The 16,861-nt window shown below is 57.4% G+C and overlaps 2 protein-coding genes across 5 annotated transcripts in view; one reads left to right on the top strand and one right to left on the bottom strand.

Moving 5' to 3' along the window:
* The first annotated feature begins 1,172 nt into the window (after positions 1-1,172).
* RBPMS2 (RNA binding protein, mRNA processing factor 2) overlaps positions 1,173-16,861 on the top strand; it is a 26,694-nt gene continuing 11,005 nt past the window's right edge. For 2 of the 4 annotated variants that reach the window (XR_011740975.1, XR_010652182.2), the window contains exons 1-6: positions 1,173-1,490; positions 13,080-13,157; positions 13,617-13,655; positions 13,882-13,944; positions 15,459-15,609; positions 16,132-16,280. Coding sequence is in view for 2 of the 4 variants with exons in the window: in XM_065847219.2 (XP_065703291.1) it covers positions 1,431-1,490; positions 13,080-13,157; positions 13,617-13,655; positions 13,882-13,944; positions 15,459-15,609; positions 16,132-16,280 (540 nt within the window). In the remaining 2 variants the exon portion in view is untranslated. The remainder of the gene's footprint in view (positions 1,491-13,079; positions 13,158-13,616; positions 13,656-13,881; positions 13,945-15,458; positions 15,610-16,131; positions 16,281-16,861) is intronic. The other 2 variants (XM_065847219.2, XM_065847217.2) reach the window with 1 other exon arrangement.
* SEC11A (SEC11 homolog A, signal peptidase complex subunit) overlaps positions 9,330-16,861 on the bottom strand; it is a 135,614-nt gene continuing 128,082 nt past the window's right edge. Inside the window, exon 5 of the mRNA XM_071813701.1 lies at positions 9,330-9,366. Within this exon, the coding sequence (XP_071669802.1) occupies positions 9,345-9,366 (22 nt within the window). The 3' untranslated portion in view covers positions 9,330-9,344. The remainder of the gene's footprint in view (positions 9,367-16,861) is intronic.

The following is a 16,861-nucleotide window of genomic DNA, read 5'->3' as shown; positions in this document are numbered from 1 at the left end:
CACTGGGTACAAGCCACACTGGTGGAGCTGATGTGCCTCAGACCTCCTGAACATCTCCCAGTTGGTGGATTGACCCCAAACCCTTGAGGTTTTACACCTTTGCCTCACACAGAGAGCGAGCTGGGGGATGCATCGTGCAGGGACGAGCCACATACCCCATTTCTGCTCCTGTTACATATCCCCAACTGCAGGCTGCAGGAAGGCTTGGAACCTTTTTCATCCTCTCCAGCTGCCATAGTGGAGATGGGAATGGGTTGGGCTGCTCCCTGGGCATGGGGGGGATCTCTGTGTGATCCCTCCTGGGATCTGGAGACCCTGACCTGTGCCAACCTCCCTGCCAGCTTGGTTGGGATGAGGCTGGTTGGGCACCAGGGTGGGCAGGGGGAGGGGCAAGAAGATGGACATGCCTCAACCTCGCTCCTCTTCCCGGGCTCCTGGTACCCACTGGCTGGCTGCAGGGACATTGGGCAGCTGTCCCCAGGGAACCCCAGGCTGCTGTGCCTGGGCACTTGGGGCTGCGCTCCCGGGGGCTTAGGACCACTGTCCTGGGGTACACGGGGCTGTTGTCCTGGGGGATGTGGGACCACTGTCCTGGGCAATCTGGGCCATTGTCCTGGACTCATAGGGCCACTGTCCTGTGGGATGTGTGGCCACTGTCTCAGGCTTACAGGGCTACTTGTCTCTGGGGCTGTGAGGCCACTGTCCCAGGGTTATGTGACCCAAGTCCTGCGCTCCTGGGGCTGCTGTTCCTGGGGTTCAGGGGTTTCATCGGGGGTTACAGCTGTGCCGTCCCAGGGCTGTGAGGCCGCAGTCCCGGGGCGTTCGGACCCCCGCGGGGTTCAGCCGCGATCCCCCTGCCCCGGGGATGCCCGGGAAGGAGCAGCCCGGCCCCGCTGCGGGTGGAGAGGCCGGCGGCCCCTTTAAGAAAGTCGAAGCCCGAAAGTTCATCAAAGTTGAGAAAGTTTTTCGTGGAAAGGAGGAAAAAAAAATAAATTAAAATAACTCGAGCCCAACAGCAAAGAAAAAAAAAAGCCCCGCACCCCCTCGGGGGCCGGGCCGGGCCGGGATTGGCGGCGGGCGGCCCGGGGGCGGCCCCGGGCAGGCGGGGCGGGGGCGGGCGGGTCCCGGCCCCGCTGCTCGGTGCGCGGCGGCGGCGGCACCGGGAGCGGCGGCGGCGGCTGGGGCGCGTCGGCCCCGCAGCTGCGGCTCGTTGCGCTCCGCTCGGCCCCGCTCCGCCCGGCCCGGCCCTTAACAGCGGCGAGGTCCCGGGACGCCGCATGTGAGCCGGGAGGGCAGCGCCGCCCCGCACCGCCCCGCACCGCCCCCGCGCACCGGCACCGCACCGGCACCGCACCGGCACCCCCGGCCCGGCCCCGCGGAGCTCCGGAGCAGCCGGCACCACCCCCCCAACCGACCCCGGCACCCCCACCATGAGCAACCTCAACAAGGACACCGAGCACACCAACGGCAGCGGCAACGTCGAGGAGGAGGTGGGGACCGGACCGGAGCACGGCGGGGCTGGGGGCCGGGGATGGAGCGCGACACGGCGGGGAACTGGGGATGGGGCGGCGGGGACGCGGCACCGGGGACGGAGCGCAGCGCTGGGCTTGGGGAACCGAGGACGCAGCGTCGGGGCTGTGGCGTCGGGGCACCGGAGATGGGATGCCGGGGCTGGGTCGTGGGAGTCGGGGTGTGGAGCCGCCGGGGAGCCGGGACGTCGGGGCTGGAGCCCCGTGAATCTGGCCGGGAAGGGATCAGGCCTGGAGTGGGTAGGGCGAGCCCTGGCTGGGAGCCCCCTTGTCAGCCCGATGTCCCTCTAGCCTTGTGGGACAGGGGAATGGTGGATTTCTGCTTCCTCCAGCCTGGCCGAGGGGACAGTGTCCTGTCCCCAAGTCCTTGTGGCTGGAAGGCATCAGGCTCCCCCATCTAGGCACTGCTGTGCTAGGGACACGCTTGGACCATGGTGTGGGACACCTTGCCCTTCTCCCCATGTGCCAACAGCTTTGTTGGGCATGGAGGGCTGTTCCCAAAGTCCCTTCCCCTGGATGGCTGTTGTGAGCCAGAGCATGGACCCTATGCTGGGTGGGCTTGCGAGGGTCACTAGTCCACAACCGCATGCTGAAGCTGAGCTCGCAGTGCTGTGCGTTTGCCCTCGGAGGTGCTGGCTAGGTGCTGGCATCGCTGCCGGCACAGCGCCTTTCCCATCGCGCCCCTTGAGCAGTGGGTCACCAGCCGCTCTCCATCTTGGAGCTGGTGCTGGAAAACGCCCGGCCTCGGTAGCGTTTTGCTGCAGTCCTCCGCACCCGGCCCTTGGGACCGGGGAGGTGCTCTGCCCCCTCCCCTCGCTCTCCTCCAGAGCGCCGTGCGCTCGCACCGCCGCAACATGGCGCCTGGCTCCTTCCAACACCCACCGGGGCCGGATGGTCCCCGTGCACCAGCTGTCTCGGGGCCACTGTGGCCACTGGTCTCCGACCGTGGCATGGGGGGACCCGGCTAATGGGGTGGAATGGATCGGCGGGCAGCGGCCATAGTGTTTCTCTCCCTTGTGCAGATCAGGGCTTTGGTGATGCGATGGGACGTGGGTGTGATGCTGCTGGTGACACCTCCCAGCCTTACTGGGTGGCACTGGTGTGGGTGGGTGGAGAGGGAGCACCTGGGTCCCTGCACCACTTCCCCGGTGCGGGGAGGCTCGGTACCAAGGGGTTTCGCGGGCTGCGCACGCGTGCGCAGAAGACTCAATGCGGTTCCTTGATCCAATTATTCACTGGCCTGCAAAGCTCCCCGAGGTTGGTGCTGCTTGGCGCATCCTGGCTGCGTTGCTTTGGTGCATGGCGGGTGGTGGCTGGGGCAGAACTGGCCTGTTCTGCTGCCGGGTGGTGGTTTGGTGACGCGGGTGTTGGAAGTTGTTGCATTTTGGCAACCTGGAAATCCCAGCCCTTTGGGGAAGCTGGTCCTCCCTGGAGTGATGCCTGGTGGCTTGAAAACCAGATTAAAGATTGTATCCCTGGGGAATGGAGCAGGGGTTGAACAGAAGCAGCCCCTGCTCTCCATCTGGGCTGGGACTGGGGGGGTGTCGCCATCCCTGCTGGGGTTGCAGTTGGAAAGCCTCTCTGTGCCCAGATCCATCACAAATAATGCTGTGGGTGTTGAGCTGCTGGTTGGGCTCCACAGTGACCACTCTGAGCCCCCAGGAACTCTGTGAACGCTTGTTTTTCCTACACGTCCTCCCAGGTGACCGGGGGCCGTTTCTCACTGCAGAAGCAGCGAATGGTGGCACAAAGAGTGACCTTGTGTTCAGGGTCCCAGCATGATCTGGGGATCTTAACGCTACATCCCACCAAAATTCTGGTCTAGTGCTCCCCTCAATACAGAGCGATAAGTATGTTTGGTGCAAAGTTGAATCCTTCTGTCCCAGCAAACGCAGGGGGCTGCGCTGGAACATCTTCCCACACTGCGTGGATGACGCCGCCAGATCCTGGCGCTGCGGACACTCCTCCATTCCTCCCGCGAGGCTCCTTCGCCGCCTCCTCGAGTGTTTGCAGAAGGGCACGGTGTGCCCCAGATACGGCATGGCGAAGCTCCTAAATCCAGCCTTTCCCTTTATCTTATCTGCAAGCCCCTGGATCTCGCAGCCCCTTCCTGCCCGGTGACATGCGGAGGACAGGAATGCCTCTCGCTCCTCTTGAGGTCGTTAAGGGGAATGTTAAACAAACAGGGCCTAATGTCAGTCCCTGCTGTTCCTCACCAGACACCTCCCCAAACTCGATCCCTCCCCGCTCGCTGCTATCTTCTGTTTAGTTTTCCAGGCAGCTGCCGATCTGCGTGACAGCGAACGTCCCGGTGCTCCTGAGGGGTGCTGCCGAAGGTGCTGCGCACCCCCCGTTGCGGGCAGAGCTTTTTCCAGCAGCTGGAGGAGCTTCCTCGTTTACCACGAGCGCTGCGCGTTGTCTTCATGTCCTTGTTGCAATAAGGATGCCGTGCGTTCACCCTTCTGTCTTGGGTGTCTGATGCACAAGCGTTGCTTCTGCTGTGGAAGTTCATCCTTGTTCTCCCAGGAGGTCACTGGGAAGCTGAAGGTCTGTGGGGAGCGGGGGGCATCTGGAGCTGGCTGTGGTGAAGTCTGCAGTTGTCCTGTGTGTCCCCTTGGCCCCGTCCCTCTAGGCCAGTTTCAAGGGCACGTTTGCAGCTCCACAGGTGGTGGCGGCTGCTGTCGTGGTGGAGCTTGGACATCACGGACTGCTGGACGTGGACAGTGTCAAACATGAGGGTGTGCTGGGTGGGCAGAGCAGGAGACCAGGAGAAGCCACGGGGCTGAGCTCTGCTCAGGGAGGACCATCTTCCCCGTTGGCCCATGGTAAGGCTGCAGTGTTGCCCATCAGAGTTAGAAAACACCCCGTGAGGGGAGGCAGAAGCTCTTGGCTCCCAGACGGCCTCCTCGGTAGCAAGTACCTTGTCCCTGGCCTTTCTCAGCTGCCAGGACCGCCCAGGAATGGCAGTGGCGAGCAGCCCGTGTTACGTGCTGGATGTCTGTAGCACATCACGGACGGGTGCCAGGCATCTCTTGATTCCTGTAATCTCTGCTTGAGTGGACCTAGATACCTCTTGCATGCGTGGATTCTGGCTGTCTGACTTGAAACCAATAAGGTTAACATAATTTCTAAAGTCAAATGGCTCTGTGATGCCGCTCTTTGCTACAAAGAACTTGAGGGTGTAGTAGTTATGGCCACCACCTGCTAATCTGCTTGTACTTGGTCTGGTTGAACCAGGATGGTGCTTCAGAGCTGTTTTCATGCATGATACAAGTCCCCTCAATGTTAGGTGCATCTTTCTGCTAGTGATGGGTTGTTGGCTGAGCAAACACCCTGAAGCTGCCGTGCACGGAGGTTCTGGGAGCTGGTGTGTTCCCAGACCTCCTCTTGGTCCACCAATGAGTTGTTCGTACTAGAGGAAGGCTGTGGGAATTTCTTTTTGTCCTGGAGCCTCTGCAAATACCCTGCAAAGGAGCTTCCTTCTTTCTTGCCCTTTTGAATCTGAATTTCTTAGACATGAGTTTCAGTTGCTTTGAGCATCAAAACCCCATGATGGGGTAACTGTTCTTCCTCCTATAGCTGGTCTAGTAAATGAGACCCAGCTTCAGAAATTATTCTTCCTCCTTGGCTAATCTGAGGGGTTGCCAAGCAGAGCTTTCCCTACTCAAAATGAAGGGCTTTCTGGTGGTGCTTGCACAAGTTATGAAGGGCCAAACCCAAAGGCTCCCTTGCTAGCAAGGGACTCTGCTTTCCCCTCACCAAAATGGGAAGGATGCCCTCGAAGATGTCTGGAAGGCAGTTAAGAGTGGTTCAGGCTTTGCTGTCCTTCCTCGTGCCTCTGCTGGAGGAGCTGGTGCTGTGGGAAGTCGAGTACGGCTCTTGCTGGAGCTGGTAAGGAAAGCTTGTGGAGCCAGAAGATCCTTGGCCATGCCAAGTCAAGTAGACTTTGCCACTCTCTGATCATGGAGACTGTCTTGGACATCTGAGTGCCTGTAGTAAAGGCTTTGTCTTGAAGTTTCACCAGGGCATGAGTGTGGCCAGGACATCACTGACAGTGCTCAGCACCTTCTCTCCAGGAGCACCAGGCTGGGGTCCAGTAGTCTTCTCAGTTTTGAAGGTGAGCAATCTCAAAACCATGTTCCCAGAGATACCTGTACATCACAGGCCACCCCTGGAGCAGAAAAGCACCTTCTGCAGCAATAGCCACTGTTCCGTGAGGACCATCTGATGAGGAGGTGCCATGGGGCAGGCAATGACACCAGCACCATAAGGAGATGCGTGGCAGGTGACCCTGCCCTTGGTGTGGCAGAAGTGGATGCTGCAGGCTTGAAAAGGACACTTTGACCACTGCAGGGTCATGGCATGGTTGGGGTGTTGCCTGTCCCACCAGAGAGGAGTGTCTTGATGCTTTGGGTGGTGGCTGGATGGCAGGTGAGTGTGGAGCTCTTGGTGTCTCTGGGCTGGTGAGGCTTTCTGTGGTCCCAGGGCTCACCCTCTTGCTTGGACATGGGAGCAGGGATGGTGCTGAGGCTTCCTCTGTCTATCTGTCTAGTGAACATCATCTTCTGCACCCAGTCCTGTGGATGGGGACAAAGTGTTGACCTCTCCTGTGTGCCCTATGGGAAGGAACAGTTTCAAGCACAACTGGCCACTTGTTGTCCTGTGGAAGGGTGTGCATCTGAGACCCTGCCTCCAGCCTTGCCCCGGTGTGTCCAGTGGCTGCGGGGGTGGTTTTCTCTAGAGGACAGTTGTGTGGGACCTCACATGCTGGCCTTGCACATCGCTCTCCGTGGCCACTGAGCCCTGGATCACCTGGCTGCAGGCTGTGCTGGAAACCCAAAGACCCCGTAGGGCAGTCTGACCCACGCGGAGGATCTCTAGCCCTGCTGTGTTGCTCAGAACAGCCAATGGAAATGTTGCACCTCCTCGTTTGGGACGGTGCAGTCCCTCCTGCGCTGCAAAGGACGTGGTGATGAGTTCTTGTGTTGGTGTGGGGTCAGGTCTTGGTATGTGGCTATGTGTCAGAAGCTGTTGTCCTGGGGACCCATGACCCTCACATCTGCTTTCAGGGGCAGGAAACCAGTGTTTGTCTGAAAGTGGGACCCCCCTGGGTCACCTAGAGCAGTGATCTACGGACCTGGAGAGAGCAGCCAGCTCCGATGGGAGGTACTGGAGAGGGGAAGGAAGCTTCACCTCCTGGGGCTTCCCTGTCCTGGTGTCCTCCTGCTGTCCCCAAAGGTCCCTCTGTGAGGGAGGTGACACCACAATAACCACTGTCAAGGGCAGAGAGCTGCTGCAAGCTTTCAGCTCGCTGTCACTTGGGTTTTGTGGCAACCTTGTTTGCTGTTGGGCTCTGGAGGTGCCTGATGTGCTCTATGGGGCTGTGGCATGGCCAGTGGTGTGATGCCCCCAGTTGGGTTGGCTTGAGGAAAGATTCCTGTGTCCTGATGCTGTGGGTAGAGCAGGCAAAGGACTGAGAAGTGCCCAGGAATCGCCTTGTGGCAGGGCAAAGCGGAGACAGATGTACTTGCTGAAGGACGTGAGGTGGGAACGGACCTTGTGAGGATTCTGCATCCAGACTGATGCCCTTTGCTCAGGGCAGAGGCTGCCAGGAATTCATCTCATCTCTGTGTCTCCTGCCAGGAGGAGAAACGCTGGGCAGGAGGAGCTGTGCCGGGGCAGGATTCCCCGGTGTGAGAGCTGTCCCTGTGGGCGAGGTCCAGAGCTGCTGGTGCACGTCCCCAGCATCCCAAGGTCCCTGGAGCTGGGGGCTCAGCACAGCGGGCTGGGTGCTGCACACATGGATGCGAGTGTCCTTCAGCACGTTGGCTGGCATGCTCCTGTGTGTCTCTTCCAGCTCCAGAACCCCTAGTGAGGGGGGAAGCTGTGGTGGCATCTTCCTGTGCTGGGGACTTGATATCTGGGGAGTCATGCGGGTGGCCTCCTCATGTCCCAACAGCTCTGAACCCTTGCTGTGGCCCAACCCCCATGTGCCATCCTGTCCACAAGATCCCGCAGAGGCACGGGGACAGGACTCGATAGTGGGGAGTCTTTGGTGCAGAGCTTCCTCTGCCGGGACCATGGACTATTTTTGGGTGCTGCCCCGTTGCGCCCGGACTTATCGGTGCCCATGTGCTTCCTGGTGCCTCTTCCTGCCCCGACCGCAGGGGCAGCTGAGCCCCCTGACATCCCCCTGCTCAACACAGGGTCCCCGCCATGCTGGCAAGGGGCCGACCCTGATATAAGCGGTGTCACATGTGAAACGCTTCAGCCTTGGGGACGAAGTGTGTGTGTGCTTGGGCTGGTTGGTGGTCAGCCTGCCTTCCTCTGCTTTGGGCGAGCAGGATGTTGGTCCTTGGGTGCCTTTCATGCAAAAGACTGATTTTGGAATGAAATGCTTACGTGGGGGATCAGTGCTGCCCTGGGAGCTGCCTGGGGACATCAGAGCTCTGCCAGTGCTGGACTTGCAAGCTGCAGCCAGCTCTTCCAGCATCTCTGCTGGTGGAGGGGAAACCGAGGCACGGAGCAGTGAAGGAGCCTGTTAGCAAGCCCGTTCCCTTTGGGAGGCACATCGAGGCTGCCCTGTTCTCCTGCTGAGCTGTCCCCAGCGCAGATCAACCATCTCCCTCCCTCAGTTTTCCTCTTTATCTGTGTTTTCTGGGAGTTTGATGTGTAGAGAAGCAGAACAGCCCAGGGCTGGGTGCACGCAGCCCCGTGGCAGGAACCACGCTGGGTTGGTGACATGAGGGCACTGTCCAGTTTTTAAGACGCGCCATCGGGCCCCGGAGCATTTCCCTCCCCGCAGCTCTGTTTTGCAAGCTTGTCTCGCCGCTTTTCGCTGCCGTGCCTTATAAGTCCCGGCCGCTGGGGCCGTCGGCAGCCTCGCTGCATTCCAGCGGCCTCGCGTCAAGTGGCCTGGGCAGCATCGCGGTGGCCAGGGCTGGGGCTCTGTACTCCCCCACCATGGCTCTGGTGGCCCCGGGTGCTGGAGGGACACCCCCCTGGGATGCTGGGACCTCGGGGTGGCTGCCTTTGGTGGCTGCGGCAGAGCGTGTCCCCATCCTCGGCGGGATGGCGTGGGGTCCCTACTGCTGTGGCATAGGAAGAAGGCTCGGTGGGAGACGGCTTGTCCCCAGGGATAAATGGCACATAGCAGGGGGTGGCTTCTCCAAGAGGAGGGATGGCCAGTGGCACAACATGGATGAGGCTCCAGAGCACATTCCTGCTGTAGCTGTCCCCAGAGGTCCCCTAAGCAGTGGTGGTGAAGGCTGGTGTGCTCCTGGTGCGGGGAGCATGGCCCCAGGACACGGCTGGTTTTGGGGGGCTGTGGGTGATGCAGAAGGGGAGGCTCTGAAGCTGTGGATTGTGTCTTAAGCCCAGTGCTGGAGACCCACCGGAGCAGCCTTGTGCCAGGTGGGTGCTCATGCCTTCGGGTTTAACATTTCTGACATAACCTGAGCCTTGCTGGGCTGCAGGGCAGTATATGGCTCTACTTGAGACATTTCCAGAGCTCTTATTTAAAAGCAGACATGGCCGGGAGCAGTGGGTGTTGTAACAGCCATTGCTGACCTCCTGGCAGTGCTGGAGCTGTGGTGGGAAGTGGCAGGTGTTGCTGCTTGGTTTCTTTAAAGCCTTGGTGCTAAGTACCCGGCTGTGCTTGCAGTAGCGATGTCTCTTCTGGGAGACACAGCTGTGTAAGGACTGCTTGATAGCCACCAAGGACTTGAGCACTAAAGGAGTTTGTCCTTGTCCCTCCCCGCTGCTGCGTGGGAAGCTGTGCTGGGATCCTCCCTCCCTAAGCGATGGCCTGGATGGTCATGTCCCTCCTGGCACAAATCTTGTTTTCCATGGCTCTCCTCCATCTCTGCTGGGTGTTTGCAGCAGGGACATCCCCAGAGGGGGCAGGGACAGGAAAGGGAAAGTGTTTTCTGCAGGGCCCCCAGCAGCATCACCCAGCTGGGCTGTTGCAGCCCAGAGCAGCCCTGTCCTACTTCTCCCCATGTGTGCCTAGTGAAGATCTGTTGTCCTGGCTGAGATGCACTTGTTCTCACCTGGTACCTCACCTCAGGTGGCTGGTGGCAGAGTCTAAAGGTGACCATAAGAACAAGATATTCCTGGAGATCTGCTTCTGCACGATCTTCTCCAGGCTCCTGCTGGACATGCAGTTTGGCCCAGGCGGTTCCTGATCTAGCCCTGGATAGATTATTATTATTTTATATATATTGTTTTCTTTTGTCCTGTGGCTTTTCCAGCTGCTCTGTGGGGAGGCTGAATATTTACATGTCTTTGGTGGCAGGGAAAATATATTTAAACAAAACCTACCCCGTCTTGGCATGTTGGGTGCAGAGGCTGGGAACCTGGATTCATCAGCCCTGCAGGGTCCCCGTGGCCTCTTGGAGCCGGCAGGACTTGTCCTGCAAAGGGGTGGCTGGAGAGTCCCAGTTGAGTTAGCCCGCTGGAAGGTGCTTGTCCAGACCCGCTTGTCCTCACTTAGTTTCCTAATTCTGGGAGCAGAGGGAGGAGGCTGGACCAGGGTGGCCCACAGGGCATGAGATGCTCAGACCGGCAAGTTGCCTCCTACTTATCAGCCATGGCATAAGCCAGATCTCCTTTGCTTTCTGGTTGCTGCTGGTTACACCTGGTCTCAGACGCATTCTCCTTCTGGTTTACCCCACTCTGTCCCCCAAGTGTATTGCTCAGGACTCTCACCAGCCTCACCCTCACTTCCCTGAATAACCTGGTGTCACTTTCCCCTCTTCTAGATCCCTTATGGATGTGCTGAATTAGAGATCTCAGAAAACCAACCACTTGGTCTCATGGTTTCTAACAAACTCTTCTGAGCGGTGACCTTCCTTGGTCTGTCTAGAGACCCTTGGGGAAACTTCATTTGAAGACATTAGCTGGTGGCACGTGGTTGCTCTGGGGCAGTGCCAGCCCTCGGCAGGTGCTGTGGGTTGGCTGGGATCCCCTTTGCAATACGGTGTGTGGTGACAGGCTGGGCCTGGAGGCCAAGGGAGGCTTTTGGTCTGCGACAGAAGGTCTCTTGCTCTCGTCCTTGGCAGTGGCATGTGGGGCTGGTGTTAGGTGCTTGGTACGTCTGACAAAGGACTTTCCTGGGCGCCTGCGTTGTTCTGCTCAGGCGGTTGTAAATGCTCCAAGTAGCCGACTGCCCCTTCCCCGAGCAACCGTGCATCTTCCATTCTGCCACGCCTGTCGCAAGGACTTACCGAGTGACACATCACGGGACCACTTAGAGACCCAACAGGGATGCAGATTTCTATCTGCTTGGAAGAAACATCCATTCTGGGGGGCTGAGCGCACTCGGATCCTGAAATATTGAAAAGGGCCTGTGCTTTCACGTGGCTGAGGCACGTGCGTGCCGCCGCGCGTCCTCCCCTGCAAGACATGGCCGCGCGTCTTCTGGGAACGCGCTGCAGGCACCACTGCTCCGTGTAGCTCCTGCTGAAGCGCAAACGCTGAAGCCAGCAAGCTGAGAGACGGAGCCGTTGCGCGCTCGGTCCGGGTGTGAGGTGACCCTGGAGTGATGCATCAAATGAGGGGCTGGGTTGGGCAGGGAGGCTGTAGTGCTGAGCCTGGGAGATGTTTCTGGTGTGCTCCAGTGGGCATCCTGCTGCCCTGGATGGGGCAAAGTAAAAGCCGGGGTGTGTGGTAGGGCCAGCCATACCAAGGCATGACGGGATGGGACGGGAAGGGTGCCGGTGCTGGAGGGAAGGATGCTTGGTAGTTGCGTTGTGCAGCAGTCTTGAGATATGCCAGCAGTCTACCGTGTCTCAACATGCATGGAGAGCAAGAGGACCCCAAGATTTCCATGATCACTGTCCATCCTGGAGGGCTTTAAGCTGCCCCAAGTTGATGTGGAGGGTGTCTCTGCTCTAGCAGGACTGTGGTGGGCACAGCAGCACAAGGAGGTTTGTTTTCTCCTGTAAAGACGAGAAACTTCCCTACTTGGAGGAGTCTAAATCTGGCTGCCCCCAAAGAGCTACAGGGTGCAGAGGTTCTGCTGTGTGCTCTGTGTTTGCAGGTGCCCCCTGTCTCCAGCCCAGGAGCAGGGCAAGCATGTCCCGCTCACTTTGGTGGCAAAAGAGGCTGTCGGATACAACGCCCTTTGTCTGGGGAAGGGGAAACAGCCGAGCAAAAATTAAAATGTGGGAGCAGAGCGCTTCTGCCCAGCAAATGTGATGGGGTCACTCCAGACTGGGAACAGGCCAGGAGATGGGCTTGGCCTGTGGCTCCTGGTCCTGCTGCATGTTCTGCACCTCGGAAGCATCTGGCACTGTTTGGTGTCGTTCTGAGCACTGGGGCATCAGTGCTGTCCCATGACCTTCTTGTGGCTTCTTTGGGGCTGGCTCAGCAGGTGGCATCTCTGTGCAATGAAGAGTGAGAAACATAAAGCTCCAGCTCATAGTCTTCTGTCTTCTCTCTCCTGTCAGTACTGGCCGAGCTGTGGTTGCCATCTCCTGGTCCTCATTAACGATGACTAGTGTCTTGGTGACATCTGTTCCGCATAACTTCCCTTTCCAGCTCAGTGTTGATCTACAAGAAGTCTTGGCAGCTTCGTCATGCTGCTTGCTATGGAAATAGGCTGCTGGCCAACATCTCCCAGTGCTGGGAGAAGGTGACCACCATGGTCTCAGTGTTGAACAGAGTTGTCTCAGCCCATGAACCTTCAGCACTGTTTCTTCTTCCTGGATCCTTGTGTGAACTATTACAGATAGTCTGTAGAAGTTATCTGTTGAAATCTTCCTCCAATGCTGTATTTTTGCTTATTGCGCTGTGTGCATTTGGACTTGGTAGGTGACTTCTGCAGCTTGGAAAGAGCAGCAGCACTACATGGACTTGGTGTAGCACAGCTGGCTTTGGGCTGGCCACCATGGAACAAACTGCAAGAGCTGGTTTGGGAGCAACTTCTGAAGGGTCTGGTGTGTGGTGGTGAAGGAGCCTCCAAACAATATCCTGGGACTTTTGCAGAAGTCAAAAGATGTGAGGTATTTTTGAAAGTTGAGGGCTGTCTTTGAATGGGTAGCTGGAAGTGCCAGGTTGGGCTGGGAAAGGAGATCTAGTGCATGATCTGTAGAAAGAGTTAGAGAGACAACTGGGGTTTGTACTGGTCTCTTCTGGACCTTTGATATGTGTTAGTGCTCATGGCAGTCTATGGTCTTTGACTCATCAAAGTCCAGTCAGAGTGTGGGGCTGGTGTCCATGTCCTAATCAACCCAACCTAATCAATTTTTGTAAAGGTCTAAATCCTTTGTGGCAGGGAGGAAAGGACTGGGTGTGTTTCATCCTGGACAATGCTTCTAGATGTATAGATGAGGTTGCTAGGGACATTGTTTAGTGCTAGGCTTAGGTTATCATTGGACTCGATGCTATTGAGGGTCTCTTCCAACCCTAATGATTCTATGATTCTAGTGCAGGGAAGGGTGACCTGCAAGGCCACCTTTGGTGCAAGGTGGCCTACTCTTAATTGCACCTGGCTTCTCAACTGCGTTCCTTGGGCCTTTCAGTAGACCTCATTGACCTCTCTCCTAGGTCCGGACACTGTTTGTCAGTGGACTTCCTGTGGATATCAAGCCCAGAGAGCTCTACCTACTCTTCCGACCATTCAAGGTAAGAAGGTCTTCAGACTTGGTCTTTGGTGGGAAAGGTGCTGCCTTTTGGCCAACTTTGCGGCCAAGATCTCATCCAGAGGGAAGCACGAATGAAGTGGGAAGGTGGGTCTTCTGTGAGAGCTTGGGGAACCTGGTCTGAAACCAGTGTGGTTTCATGCTCAGCTGGTGAACTTCACCTGGAGCCTGTTGAAATCATGCTGTCTCCAAGCTTGGTGAAGGGCTAGAAAACAGGATTTGTTCCCAAAGGACTAGCTGAGATACCTCCTCTGCCCTTAGACGCTAATCTTAGTCTTCTGATGGGAAAGAGGAGACGTGTTAATGTACCTATTCCTGCTGCAAACCTTGCCTTGCAAAGGGTTTGGTGCTGCTGGAGCTCCTGGAGATGTCCCATCACATCTCGGTTGTAGCTCACCTCCTTCAGGAACCTGATGCTGACTTGCTTTCTTCCCTTCTGCAGGGTTATGAAGGGTCACTGATCAAGCTCACTTCAAAGCAGGTATCTCCTTCTTCCAGCTTGGGTATTCATGGCTTTGGTGTTGTGGGAGCAGATATGGAGCAGGAATCTTGGGCTGATGACCCAAGACTCTTCAAGCTCTGCTTGAAGGCCCTCTGCAGCTTTAGGTGGTCTCTTCTGCTTGCTGGGGACAGACGGGGGTGGCAGGGTAGTCATAGGAGCTGGAAGAGACGTCCAGACTGAAATTAGGGTTTTGTTTTGGTTTTAGCCCGTTGGTTTTGTGACCTTTGACAGCCGTGCTGGTGCTGAAGCAGCAAAGAATGCCTTGAATGTGAGTACCCAATGTGCTGGGAGGGCTGGGGGTCGTATGTCCTGCTGTGAGCTGGAGCGATGCTTGGCTTGTCCATAGCGTGGGAAGGGTCAGGGTGTTCCCGCTGTGCCCTTGAGTCTGGAAGCAAAATGGTCCTGGAGGATCCCCTCGGGGAAGCAGGAGACCTGTTTAAGGCTGACATCAGCCTGAGCAAGTGGATGTGAACTGTCCCGTGCTCAGTGTAGGTGAAGTTTCCAACCGCTGGAAGACTCCTCAGGGCCTCTGAGGGTGTAGGGAAAGAACAACTACTTATTTTTTCGAGTTGGTGTGCACCTCCTTACTCAGCAGCTGGCCCTTGATAACAGGACCCAGGCTGTCAATCCCGTTCCTTACCCATCAAGTGCTCCCACATGTACAGGGAAGAGTTGTGGGCTGAGCGATCCCCTTGTTCAAACGAGCGTGGATCCCCTGCATGTGCCAGACCTGTTCTTCAGGGAGCTTTTTCTCCGGTTGTCTGGGCTGAGCACCGTGGTGGGGGCTCATCCTACCTTGACTTGAGCTTGGAGCACCTGCAGCAGGCAGGTCTTCTCTGGGGAACCAACCCTTGGCAAATAGATGGGAAGAGGTGTTGTGGGCAGAGGTGGTTTCCAGGTGTAGGGTGAAACCCAACTGATGCTTTAATGAGGCATGTGGAGCTCAACTTGTGTTTGGCATCAGTTTTTTGAAGCTCTAGGTCAAGCTCACCAGGATACAAGGGTAGCGAAACAAGCTCATAGCAAAGCTGGTCTGTCATGAAGCCGTAGGACTTGCTTAGTGCTAGTGGCCTGGTTAAAGCTTCGCTTACCAAACGCCCTGATGTGTGGCAGTTGAGCAGAGCAGGTCCTTGTCCTGGACTCTGGCCTGCCACGACCTTTGCAGCCAGAAGGTACTTGTTTCAGACAGCAAACCAGCCTTCCCACGCTGCTGTTTCCATGGCAGGGCATGAGGCAGGGACAAAACTGTGTGGTACAGGCTCTTTAGCACGTTCACAATGTTTCCGAACTGCTGTGACTCAAGAAGAAGACTGGTCAGCATGACAGGCACACCCAAAACCATGTCCATCCCATGTGGCCCTGCAGAAGTCGGTGGGATCTATGCAGCAAGACAGGCTGAGCTGGTTTTGCTCTGCTGTGGACCTTGCCTTGGGCATTGGGGGACATCGTGGTGGCTCTGCCCAGCTGGCAATAGATGTTGCAGCTCCAGTATAGATGGGACCCCAGCAGACAGATCTTTCCTGACCAGTGCTGGTTGGTGAACTGCACATAAGGAGCAAAACTGTGTCTCATGTTGGAAGCAGTGACACTAGGCTAGCTAAACGTAGAAATACAAGCCTGTGGGAGCTTGAGTGTTGCAGTGAGGGGACAAAAATCTGAGCGTGTGACTGCAGCATGATGGTCTTGGTTCCCTGGTTGGGCTTTTCTCCATGAGTAGACACCACCTGTGCTTGGACTGGAAACCTCATCTCTGAGAGATTCGTGTGCTTTCTTCTGTGACAGGGCATCCGCTTTGACCCAGAGAACCCCCAGACCTTGCGGTTAGAGTTTGCTAAAGCCAACACAAAGATGGCCAAGAGCAAGCTGATGGCCACACCAAACCCCACCAACATCCACCCTGCCTTGGGTGCACACTTCATTGCACGGGACCCCTGTGAGTATGCTGCGAGGCAGGTGGAGGTCATGACTGGTCCAGCCTGGGAGATGCTGGGATGGGAAGGGCACTCTGAGTGCTCTGGCTGGAGTCTGCCCAGTGTGGGAGGACAAGCATGTTAGGGTTGCAGGAGAATGTTTGGCATCTGGTCAAACTTCTGGCCAACATTGGAAGTGTTGGGAGAGCAGGTTTAGGTTTGGTAGCTCAAGTGATACAAGTCTTTTAACTCCTCTGTAGGTGTGAAGTAGAAAGGATGAGTCTGGTGCTGTGCACCCTCAGCATAGCCTGGTGGGGCGAGTGTGCCCTGGTGGCACCAGCTTCATGCTCCGTGTGTCAACCAGCCTGCCCAAAGCCCATGTGGGGCGCTGAGCAGCGGTGGAGCGTGTTCCTGGCCTCTCTTGGCAGGGTGTTTAATTTTACACCTCACTGGAATGGCACTGCAGAGCTTTAGCTGGGGTTGGAAATGCAGAGCCTGTCCCTGAAGCAAGCTGAGCCGCTGCCACCTTGTCTCCTCCTGTCTAGATGACCTGACTGGAGCGGCTCTTATCCCAGCCTCCCCAGAAGCGTGGGCTCCCTACCCGCTCTACACCACGGAGCTGACCCCCGCCATCCCCCATGCCGCCTTCACCTACCCGGCGGCCGCCGCCGCGGCTGCTGCTCTTCACGCTCAGGTGAGTCGCTCCCCGCGGCCCGTGCCAGGAACCGGGCTGTCCCCTCTCCCCTGCCCCTGGTGCTCGCTCCTGCTGGTCTCTGCTTGGCTGGTTTGATCCTTGGCTCCTGGGCAAAGCCTCCTCCTGGCTGAAGTGCATGGGGGGCCCCCCAGCCCTGAGCAAACTGCAGGGGGGAGGTCGAAGTGGCAGAGAGCAGCTGGAGCTGGACAAGGATTTCTGACCCTGTGGGTCCAACCTGCTTCCCTGTGAGAGGCAGGCAGGTGGGGACAGGCAGGGCTCCATTTCTGGATGGCTTTGCTGGTCCCCATGGCTAGAGAGCCATGTTGTGGGACTGCTGGGAGGAAAACCAGCATGCCAGCAAGTAAAATAGCTGCAAAACATCCTCCTTGAAGCCAAAATAGGCTTAGCTTGGTGCTGGAGCTGTTGGGGTCAGCCAAAACCCACTTGGGCCAAGCGACTCCCAACACTTTTGAAGCTGGAGGGGGATGTCCTGCAGGAGATGAGTGACCAGAGCCTTGCCACAGTGAGGGACCATGATGGGATGGTGGTGTTAGCCACTGGGTGCAGGCTAGAGAGGGTCA

The sequence above is a fragment of the Patagioenas fasciata genome, chromosome 12 (assembly GCF_037038585.1).
Source record: "Patagioenas fasciata isolate bPatFas1 chromosome 12, bPatFas1.hap1, whole genome shotgun sequence".
NCBI classification, from domain to species: Eukaryota; Metazoa; Chordata; class Aves; order Columbiformes; family Columbidae; genus Patagioenas; species Patagioenas fasciata.
Note: the sequence above shows the minus strand (reverse complement) of the source record. Positions and strands in the feature narration are given on the sequence as shown.